This window comes from Lepidochelys kempii, chromosome 21 (assembly GCF_965140265.1).
Source record: "Lepidochelys kempii isolate rLepKem1 chromosome 21, rLepKem1.hap2, whole genome shotgun sequence".
Lineage (NCBI taxonomy): Eukaryota > Metazoa > Chordata > Testudines > Cheloniidae > Lepidochelys > Lepidochelys kempii.
The window spans coordinates 885,558-897,653 of record NC_133276.1 but is presented as its reverse complement, the minus strand read 5'-3'; the positions used below and the strand labels follow the sequence as shown (position 1 = coordinate 897,653).

At 44.7% G+C, this 12,096-nt stretch overlaps 1 protein-coding gene across 1 annotated transcript in view; it reads right to left on the bottom strand.

Annotated features, from left to right (window-relative positions):
* TRIM33 (tripartite motif containing 33) overlaps positions 1 to 11,551 on the bottom strand; it is an 81,032-nt gene extending 69,481 nt beyond the window's left edge. The window contains exon 1 of the mRNA XM_073320068.1: positions 11,026 to 11,551. Within this exon, the coding sequence (XP_073176169.1) occupies positions 11,026 to 11,437 (412 nt within the window). The 5' untranslated portion in view covers positions 11,438 to 11,551. The remainder of the gene's footprint in view (positions 1 to 11,025) is intronic.
* Positions 11,552 to 12,096: the final 545 nt, after the last annotated feature.

Genomic DNA, 12,096 nt, shown 5'->3' with positions numbered 1-12,096 from the left:
AGTAGTTTTGCACATGTATAATATGTCATCATTTCCCTCACCAGCTTCAAGGCTCATCCAACACACATATGTGATAGCACAGGTATTTTGATGTGTGGCTAATTGAATTGATTAGACATTCAAATAAACCCACACAGGTCACTAGAATGTCCCACCATCAGCTTGACATCTAAACAAAATTTAAAGTAATTTAAAATTCTACATCCAAGTGTCTCTGGCAATATTCATGGTATTACAACTGATCTTTTAAAAAAAAGGTTTATCTTCCTTTGTAACTGTTTGAAAGACCTGCCAAAAAAGCGAAGAAGTGATATCGCACTAGATCTTAGAAAGCCCAGTTGAGGCTGGGACCCGAATGGAAAATAGCAAAACTGACTAGGTGCACAATGCTGTCAAATATATAAAGTAAACTGACAGGGGGGAAAAAACCCTCAGTTATATCAGAAGTTCCCAAAGTGTCATCAATAGATAGGGGGCTGACTGGTCACGTGGTGTTGGCTGCTCCCCCTGATTTCCAGTTGCCAAATTCATTAAAAGACACTTAGAAACATGAAATTCTCTCTCATATCACTTATTTACGTAAGCAGTTGCCACAAGGATGTTATGTGATCGTGAACAGGAGAAGCTGTTGTCCACACATCAATCAATGCAATTACTGGTGGCTCAGAAGACACTTACATATTAAAAAGTATGGGAACCTGTAATTCACAGTAATCTTAGACATTATTTGCAACACAGGTTACAAATAATCAGATTCATGTATGAAAATGTATTAAATTGAAAGAGCTCAGAAATTTGTATTTCACCAGTATAAGAAAACATACAAAACCTAAAAGAAGGAATTTCATTGAACACTTTTTAGAATTAAACCTCCACTGAATGTTTAGCCAACATTGCACACATCGCCTTCCTAATTATGCACGAGAAAGAAAGTGAGGGTAGGAGACAAATACATGCTAGCTCTGCTCAAGTTAACACCCTAAAAATAGCAGTGCGCATGCTGAGGCAAGGGCACTGGTACGGACTAGCCACCCAAGTATGATCCTAGGGGTTCAGGCAGGCTTACACACAGGTGGCTTGCCTGCACCACCAGGTCCACACTGTTATTTTTTTTGTGCTCTAGCTCAGGCAGAGCTAGCTTGTCTGTCCACCCAGGCATACTTTGAGTCAGTATCTGAGCTAAATGAAATGCAAATAAACGGAGTAAACTAATTTATAACCACTTCTACAGTTTCAATAGTCTGTTATTTAACAGAATTTTTTACTTTGCATCTTACTTTACTGAATGCATGATGCTTACATATAAGCTGACAGAACAGTTCATTGTATTTGAGTGTCACATCACATTCATATTCACATCACATTCATTGCATCCGATGAAGTGAGCTGTAGCTCACGAAAGCTCATGCTCAAATAAATTGGTTAGTCTCTATGGCGCCACAAGTACTCCTTTTCTTTTTGCGAATACAGACTAACACGGCTGTTACTCTGAAACCATTCATAACTATGATAGCTTGACACGTGCAGTCAGTTTTTGTCTTCCTTTTAAACAAAAGGATACTGCACGCATTTCTTAGAATATCATAGAATATCAGGGTTGGAAGGGACCCCAGAAGGTCATCTAGTCCAACCCCCTGCTCGAAGCAGGACCAATTGCCAGTTAAATCATCCCAGCCAGGGCTTTGTCAAGCCTGACCTTAAAAACCTCTAAGGAAGGAGATTCTACCACCTCCCTAGGTAACGCATTCCAGTGTTTCACCACCCTCATAGTGAAAAAGTTTTTCCTAATATCCAATCTAAACCTCCCCCACTGCAACTTGAGACCATTACTCCTCGTTCTGTCATCTGCTACCATTGAGAACAGTCTAGAGCCATCTTCTTTGGAACCCCCTTTCAGGTAGTTGAAAGCAGCTATCAAATCCCCCCTCATTCTTCTCTTCTGCAGGCTAAACAATCCCAGCTCCCTCAGCCTCTCCTCATAACTCATGTGTTCTAGACCCCTAATCATTTTTGTTGCCCTTCGCTGGACTCTCTCCAATTTATCCACATCCTTCTTGTAGTGTGGGGCCCAAAACTGGACACAGTACTCCAGATGAGGCCTCACCAATGTCGAATAGAGGGGAACGATCACATCCCTCGATCTGCTCGCTATGCCCCTACTTATACATCCCAAAATGCCATTGGCCTTCTTGGCAACAAGGGCACACTGCTGACTCATATCCAGCTTCTCATCCACTGTCACCCCTAGGTCCTTTTCCGCAGAACTGCTGCCTAGCCATTCGGCCCCTAGTCTGTAGCGGTGCATTGGATTCTTCCGTCCTAAGTGCAGGACCCTGCACTTATCCTTATTGAACCTCAGATTTCTTTTGGCCCAATCCTCCAATTTGTCTAGGTCCTTCTGTATCCTATCCCTCCCCTCCAGCGTATCTACCACTCCTCCCAGTTTAGTATCATCCGCAAATTTGTTGAGAGTGCAATCCACACCATCCTCCAGATCATTTATGAAGATATTGAACAAAACCGGCCCCAGGACCGACCCTTGGGGCACTCCACTTGATACCGGCTGCCAACTAGACATGGAGCCATTGATCACTACCCGTTGAGCCCGACAATCTAGCCAGTTTTCTACCCACCTTATAGTGCATTCATCCAGCCCATACTTCCTTAACTTGCTGACAAGAATACTGTGGGAGACCGTGTCAAAAGCTTTGCTAAAGTCCAGAAACAATACATCCACTGCTTTCCCTTCATCCGCAGAACCAGTAATCTCATCATAAAAGGCGATTAGATTAGTCAGGCATGACCTTCCCTTGGTGAATCCATGCTGGCTGTTCCTGATCACTTTCCTCTCATGCAAGTGCTTCAGGATTGATTCTTTGAGGACCTGCTCCATGATTTTTCCAGGGACTGAGGTGAGGCTGACTGGCCTGTAGTTCCCAGGATCCTCCTTCTTCCCTTTTTTAAAGATTGGCACTACACTAGCCTTTTTCCAGTCATCCGGGACTTCCCCCGTTCGCCACGAGTTTTCAAAGATAATGGCCAATGGCTCTGCAACCACAGCCGCCAATTCCTTCAGCACTCTCGGATGCAACTCGTCCGGCCCCATGGACTTGTGCACGTCCAGCTTTTCTAAATAGTCCCTAACCACCTCTATCTCCACAGGGGGCTGGCCATCTCTTCCCCATTTTGTGATGCCCAGCGCAGCAGTCTGGGAGCTGACCTTGTTCGTGAAGACAGAGGCAAAAAAAGCATTGAGTACATTAGCTTTTTCCACATCCTCTGTCACTAGGTTGCCTCCCTCATTCAGTAAGGGGCCCACACTTTCCTTGGCTTTCTTCTTGTTGCCAACATACCTGAAGAAACCCTTCTTGTTACTCTTGACATCTCTTGCTAGCTGCAGCTCCAGGTGCGATTTGGCCCTCCTGATATCATTCCTATATGCCCAAGCAATATTTTTATACTCTTCCCTGGTCATATGTCCCACCTTCCACTTCTTGTAAGCTTCTTTTTTATGTTTAAGATCCGCTAGGATTTCACCATTAAGCCAAGCTGGTCGCCTGCCATATTTTCTATTCTTTCGACTCATCGGGATGGTTTGTCCCTGTAACCTCAACAGGGATTCCTTGAAATACAGCCAGCTCTCCTGGACTCCTTTCCCCTTCACGTTAGTCCCCCAGGGGATCCTCGCCATCCGTTCCCTGAGGGAGTCAAAGTCTGCTTTCCTGAAGTCCAGGGTCCGTATCCTGCTGCTTACCTTTCTTCCCTGAGTCAGGATCCTGAACTCAACCAACTCATGGTCACTGCCTCCCAGATTCCCATCCACTTTTGCTTCCCCCACTAATTCTACCTGGTTTGTGAGCAGCAGGTCAAGAAAAGCGCCCCCCCAGTTGGCTCCTCTAGCACTTGCGCCAGGAAATTGTCCCCTACGCTTTCCAAAAACTTCCTGGATTGTCTATGCACTGCTGTATTGCTCTCCCAGCAGATATCAGGAAAATTAAAGTCACCCATGAGAATCAGGGCATGCGATCTAGTAGCTTCCGTGAGCTGCCAGAAGAAAGCCTCATCTACCTCATCCCCCTGGTCCGGTGGTCTATAGCAGACTCCCACCACTACATCACTCTTGTTGCACACACTTCTAAACTTAATCCAGAGACACTCAGGTTTTTCTACAGTTTCGTACCGGAGCTCTGAGCAGTCATACTGCTCCCTTACATACAGTGCTACTCCCCCACCTTTTCTGCCCTGCCTGTCCTTCCTGAACAGTTTATAGATGTCCATCACGGTCATATAAATGCCCTAAATGCAAAACTCTATGAAATGTTATGAATGGAACTGTGTACACGAGAAGAAATTAAAAGTAACTGTTTTTATAGCAATTATAATTTAGCTATGTTGCACATTACAGCATTCACCACTAACACAGCTGCTACTCTGAAACCACAAGAAGTATTAATGCATCTGATTACATGCACACTTCCATTTAACCCTATGTCTATGTTTTCCTAAAGTTTTCAGAAAACTTCTCCTCGTGGGCTCACTGGCTAAGATTTCAGTAGCCTAATGAAGTCCTGACCCTTTGTGGTGTTCATAAGGGGCTAGGAGAACTCCACATTCTCCATAGTGGGATATAATCTCCTTAACAGATTGCAAATACCTCACTGAAATATTGTGAAATTCTCAGAACAACCTATCTTCTCAGGGAGAGAAGAAAATCATGGGTGCAAGAAAAAAAAAAAAGTGGATCCTAAAGTGTTAGATGTATCTCCTTTCCTGACATTTTAAGCTTTCACTTGAAAAAAAGTTTCTATTTTTCCACATTTAAAATTTCACTGTCAGAACATAAACAAGCAATTGTGCAGATGACCAGTAACCCAGCCCTGCAGGAAACTGCCTCCATCTGGACAGTAAAAACAACTACAGAAACTCAACCATTATTTAATTATCTTCAACTCACTATCAATTGTGAAATATATTAAACCCCCAAAAGTATTTCACTGAGCATTTAGGCATCACTTGAAGGACAAAGGTAAGCATGCTTCAAAGCACTCCTTTAATACAGCAGAATTGTTTTACCATCTAGATAATAAAATGGAACTCTCCCATGTCAGTCATTTTCAGAAATACATGAAAATGGCTCTTTTACACTATCTGTTTATACTCCAGGGTAGAGTAAAACCAGCCCATTCTCCCTCATGCCCCATGGCCAATTTGTGAAATTATGGGCCTATATCCTACTTAATGTTTAAAACTCCAGATCCTTTAAGGAATCTAAGGAGTGAAAAATGAGATTAACGAGCTAGCAACGGTAACAGGACAAATTTACCAGAAAAGAAGAAGTGTCACTCTACCCCACTCTTCCCAAGGAAAAAAAATATATATAACCAATAGTTTTCACTCGCCCTTAACAATCTTTTAGCGTAGGTGTGCAAAATCTTGTAAACATAATCCAAGCGTGATGTAAATTAAAATACATGTAAAATAAAAACAATGGAGCATGTAATCAGAAAGTAGTATCCTGCAGTTGCACAGGATGCTTCAGGTGTATCAGTGGGCATGGCTAACTATCAAGACTGACAGGGAAAGTAGCTGCTCATGGCATGCTAACAGGCCATATGGATTGCAGAATTATACATGAAAGAAAAGGAGCTTCTGCAAAGGTGGCAGTAATGAAAGCAGGAAAATTTAAACATTGTGGTTTACACTGCCCATGATTGCATCACACACTGCTCAGCAATGCTGTAGCTGCCTCTGGTGCAAGAATGTTCCATTCCCACAAATACCATGATTTTCTTGCCATCTAGCTAGTTCCATCTGTAGTTTGTAGGAATGTGTGTCCATTGAACACCAGTACTCTTCAAACATCTATAGCTTTCTGGTTTTACTCAGTTCCTAGGGAACCTGCTGGGCTGATGGAAGTTTGACCATGCAGTGCTGCACCCTGTCCTCCACAGCTTCCAACAGGGCTATAATACTTCCTTGTCCATGAAGTTGATGCATTTTTCAGAGCCATCCTTGGGCATCAATTTAAATACCTATAGTCAGATGAACCACAGTACTGGATGTTTACACATTTCAATTCACACATCAGTTAGGTGTCTAAGTTGCCCCATCAAACAGGTAAGGTGTCTTTTACATCAGCACAGAATATGGCCTAGTGTTCTTTAAGAGAATGCAGGGCCGGCTCCAGGCACCAGCTTTCCAAGCAGGTGCTTGGGGTGGCATTCAGAACAGGGCAGCACTCCGTGTCGCGCGGCGGCAATTCAGCGGCAGCTCCGCCACAGCAGCTTTTGGGCAGCAGCTCCGCTGCTCTTCCGGGCGCAGCAGCAATTTGACAGCAGCTCCACTGCTGTTGCAGCAGCAGCAATTCGGCGGCGACTGCTTGGGGCAGCAAAATTGGTGGAGCTGCCCCTAAGAGAATGTTATCGGAATTTGTTTTCCATCCTTAAATTATTTATTTTCTGCAGAAGTTACTCTTTACTAATTCTCTATACTTGGGACACTTGTTTATCTGAACATGCCATTATTAGATAAAGCATGCAAAATTTGGCTTGATAATCCTCTACATCCTTTAGTACAGTACATCCTATACAGCATGCAAGATTTAGAATCTGGCCTCAGCAAAACGCCAACAGATGTGTCAAAATCCTTCAAATAAGATTTAATGAACCTTCATTTTAAGAACCTTCATTTTAAGATGGACCTTCTGATACCATTTGCTAGAACATTTGATGTGTTCTCTACTGTTTTCCAGTATACCCCAAAGATATCAAATTCAAGTTGTGCACTCTGCAAGAGCACAAAGCACAGAATGAATGAGGACTAAATTAGTGCCTTCACATAACAATATGGGACAGATGTATAGGCAGTGTCAAGAACAGGCAAGGTTAAGGTGGACCAGCTGGCAAACAAAGGGTGAACTACTGTATTAATTGGTTTATACTCTAGTTGAGAGCCTCTGATCCTTTCCAGACTACTGTACCCCTTTCAGGAGTCTGATTTGTCTTACGTACCCCCAAGTTTCACCTCAATTAAAAACTACTTGCCTACAAAATCAGACAAAAATATAGAAGTGTCACAACACATTACTAAAAATTTGCTTGTTTTCTCATTTTTACCATACAAATATAAAATAAATCAATTGGAATACAAATAGTTTTCTTACATTTCAGTGTACAGTAGATAGAGCAGTATAAACAAATCATTGTCTGTATGAAATTTTAGTTTGTACTGACTTTGGTAGTGCTTTTTATGTAGCATGTTGTAAAACTAGACAAGTATCTAGATGAGTTGATACCCCTTTGTGTACCTCCACGTGTACACATAACCCTGATTGAGAACCACTACTGTTTAGATCATAAGTACATAGCTGGAGCTCTGCAGCTCAGTGTGTATTTCATACCATGTGCAGACCATATACAAATATCTAATGATGTTTCTAACCTAAAATTCTTCAAACCTGCCAAAAGCACTCATTCTGATTGAAGACTAAGGCCAAACCAAGTTTTATTAAAAAGAAGCAGCTTGAGTTGCGAACACAAATGTCAGAAAAGTTTCAGTGATGAAAAGAATGACACTGTTTTAGAGCTGTCAATTAATCGCAGTTACTCATGCGATTAACTCAAAAAATTAATCGTGATTAAAGAAGTTAATCGTGATTAATCACACTATTAAACATAATACCAATTAAAACTTATTCTTCAATATTTTAGAATTTTTTCTACATTTTCAAATATATTGATTTCTATTAAACATTTGATGAAGTAAGCTGTAGTTCAGGAAAGCTTATGCTCAAATAAATTTGTTAGTCTCTAAGGTGCCACAAGTACTCCTTTTCTTTTTGCAGATACAGACTAACACGGCTGCTACTCTGAAACAGAATATAAAGTGTACAGTGTCCACTTCATATTTTAATTACAGATATTTGCACTGTAAAAAGATAAACAAAATAGTATTTTTCAATTCACCTCATAAAAGTATTGTAGTGAAATCTCTTTATTGTGAAAGTGTAACTTACAAATGTTGATTTTTTTGTTAAATAACTGCACTCAAAAACAAAACAATGTAAAACTTTAGAGCCTACAAATCCACTCAGTCCTACTCCTTTTTCAGTCACTCAGACAAACAAGTTTATTTACAGTTACAAAAGATACTGCTACCTGATTCTTATTTACAATGTCACCTGAAAGTGAAAACAGGCATTCGCATGGCACTTTTGTAGTTGGCGTTGCAAGGTATTTACGTGCCAGATACGCTAAACATTGGTATGCCACCTTTATGCTTCGACTACCATTCCAGAGGACATGTTTCCATGCTGATGATGCTCATTTAAAAAAATGTGTTAATTAAATTTGTGACTGAACTCCTTGGCGGAGAATTGTAGGTCTCCTGTTCTGTTTCACCAACCTTCTGCCATACATTTCATGTTTCAGAGTAGCAGCTGTGTTAGTCTGTATTTGCAAAAAGAAAAGGAGTACTTGTGGCGCCATAGAGACTAACAAAATTTATCTGAGCATAAGCTTTCGTGAGCTACAGCTCACTTCATCGGATGCGTTCAGGTGCCACAAGTACTCCTTTTCTTTTTGCATATATTTCATGTTATAGCAGTCTCGGATGATGATCCAGCACATGTTCGTTTTAAGAACACTTTCAGAGCAGATCTGACAAAATGCAAAGGTGGTACCAATGTGAGATTTCGAAAAATAGGTACAGCACTGGACCCAAGGTTTAAGCATCTGAAGTGCAGTCCAAAATCTGAAAGGGACGAGGTGTGAAGCATGTTTTCAGAAGTCTTAAAAGACAACACTCCAATGCAGAAACTACAGAACCTGAACCATCAAAAAACAAAATCAACTTTTTCTGGTGGCATCTTACTCAGATGATGAATATGAACATGCTTCGGGCCACTCTGCTTTGAATTGTTATTGAGCAGAACCCGTCATCTGGAAGGACGCATGTCCTCTGGAATGATGGTTGAAGCATGAAGGGACACATGAATCTTTAGCGCATTTGGCACGTAAATATCTTGCGACGCCAACTACAATGGTGCCATGCAAACGCCTGTTCTCACTTTCAGGTGACATTGTAAACAAGAAGCAGGCAGCATTATCTCCTGCAAATTGTAACAAAACTTGTTTGTCTGAGCCATTGGCTGAAGTAGGACTTAGTGGACTTGTAGGCTCTAAAGTTTTACATTGTTTTATTTTTGAATGCTGTTATTTTTTATACATAATTCTATATTTGTAAATTCAACTTTCATGATAAAGGGATTGCACTACAGTATTTGTATTAGGTGAAATGAAAAATACTATTTCTTTTGTTTTTTTACAGTGCAAGTATTTGTAATCAAAAATAAATATAAAGTGAACGCTGTATTTTGTATTCTGTTTTGTAATTGAAATCAATACATTTTAAAATGTAGAAAAACACCCAAATATTTAAATGGTATTCTATTACTGTTTAACAGCACAGTTAATCGCACTTAATTTTTGTAATCGCTTGACCCTACATTATTTCTTATTGTTGAATACTGATGAAAATAAACAGCGTTTTACAAAAAGTTGCATTTAGGTGCATTTCATTTAAGTGAGCAAATTTTTTTAAACAGTTGTAAAACTGGAAAAGGGGCCCTTTCATGAAAATGTTCCCAAGAGTGTTCCTTATAACCAAACCAAAATAACTATTTATAAAAACTGCTTTTAAAATGGTAATTTAAATATCTAAAAACCTGAAAGTTTCAAAACATATGCTAACTTTCAGTTTTAAACAAGTTTAGAAATAAATCCCATTATGTATCCCAATTGAACATGGAAATATTATACCAATAGACACAGCATTTCTAACATGCACATGCAGATTCTTCTAGAAAGAAACCATGTAGTAACCAGGATTCAAATGAAGTTAAGTTCTCCAAATTTTTGTTGGCATTCACATTATAACTACCAGAGACAAAATTATTTGAGAAGACTAGCCAAGAAAGTTTTCAGGTCTGTTTAACTACAAGGCCAAGACTGTCATCTTCCAGGAACATACAGTATGAGTGTCATATGAAGTATCACATAGGTCATTCAAAAAAGAAAAGGAGTACTTGTGGCACCTTAGAGACTAACCAATTTATTAGTCTCTAAGGTGCCACAAGTACTCCTTTTCTTTTTGCGAATACAGACTAACACGACTGTTACTTTGACACCATTCAAAAAAAGAGGTCGACATAAGAAAACCACCATACATAATTACATGAATTTTGCCATCCTCATTCCATCTAACTGTGCCAAAATGGATGACAACACAAAGATGCAATTTTACCATGACTGTGAATGAACAGGTTGGCAAACTAAAGGTAGCCCAAATACATACTTATTCCTTCCCAAACCACCTTTTAAACCAAACATAAAATTACCAGAAAATCAGTATTACAGCATATTCTTAAAAAGATCGAATCAACAAAATACATCCAATCAACGGCATAAGGGTGCCTAGATTTTAATTCTTATCCTACACCACTGCTTGCAAACAAAGACTGTTCCAAACGGAACTAAATTAAGACAAAACTGGGGGAGGGCTCCATGAAGCTCTCTAGGTTTCTCAAACGAGTCTATTTTTCGAGACTATGCGTGGGTAGTTCCCAACAGAGCTGAGCTAATAAGCCCCCAAAGGCTCACATGCCAGATTCGGGACTCTCCCTCTGCTCGGAGAGGCTCAGCCTGACCGCCTCGGCCCCCAAGTTCACGGCACAGCGGCAGCGCCGGGTGCCCGGGGAAGGCAGAGCGCGCTGCGGGAGTCGCTCCGCACACCGGGCGCGGGCGCTCCGCTTCCCAGAGAGCGCGGAACAATTCGGACTCGCGGAGGCTCGGCGCTCCCGGCAGCTCGGACCCCGGGCCCACGCCCAGCCCGGGGCTCCGGGGCTCGGTCCCTCCGGCAAGAGCCCAACCCCGACCTGTGCCGCCTGTCGTGGGCAGGGCGCGGAGCAGGCCCCCGCCCGGCCCCGGCCCCGGCGGCGCCGGGCCCCGTCCCGCCGCCCGGCCTCACCTTGCTGGATGTCGCCGTTGGCGCCGCCCGGCACGGGCACGCTGAGCTGGCGCTCGGGCTCGGGCAGGCAGCGGCGGCAGAAGGAGTGCAGGCAGGGCAGCAGCTTGGGCTCGGCCTCCCGCCGGCTCTGCAGGCTCTGCGCGCACACGGCGCAGGTGTCCAGCAGCGACAGCGGGCCCGGCGCGGCCGCCGGCAGGGGGGGCACTGGGCTGGGGCCGGGGCCGGGGCCTGCCGCGGCCTCCGCCTCCGCCGGGCCCTTCTCGGCCGCCGCCCCGGGACTCTCGCGCTCCTCGGGCGGGGCGACGGCGGGCGGGGCGGAGCCGGAGGGGGACGCGGCTGCGGGCTCCTGGCCGCCACCGTCCGGGCCGGGCTCCGCGGCCCCCTCCCCGCCGCCTCCTTTGTTTTCCGCCATGTTTCCTCCTTTGAACCCGACTCCCCGCTCCGCGCACGCACAGCTCCGCGCCTGCGCCCGCACGCCCCGCGTCACCGGGCTCCCGCACACGCTGCGTGCTCGTGCCCGGTAGGTACGCGTTAGGCGGTGCAGGGGCGGGGCTGGGCACGTGGCCGAGCGAGGCGCGCACCCGACACGCCGCGGCTACAGAGCGCGGGCAGCGTGGAGCGCGCGGCCGACACGCCACTTCAAGGGAACGCGCACAGCGTGCCGAGCGTGCCCGCGCCTTTGGAGGGAGCGCGTACGGCATGGCCCTGGGCAGCTGCGGCGCGTGCGCATAGCGTTCCTCCCTGGCTGGAACAAGGAGGCGCCGTGAAGCTGCTTCGCTCTTCGGCTCGGCCTCAGCTGCGGCGGAGAGCGGGCGCGGAAAGGGGCGGGGCAACGAGGGGCGGGGCTTCCTTTCCTCTCCTCAGGCTCCCCTCTTCGGCCCGACTGGCTGAGCCGTGGCTCCCTTAGGGGCTGCAGCCAATCAGCTGCCCGGGGTGGAAGCAGGCTGCCCGGCCGCGGCAGAGCGCGTGAGGGGCAGCGGCGCAAGGCGGGCCCTTCTCCCCTCTCCAGCCGTGCCGCAGCCAGCTCCCGCCCGGCGCGGGTGGGCCGGGGCCGGGGCCGGGGCCGGGGCC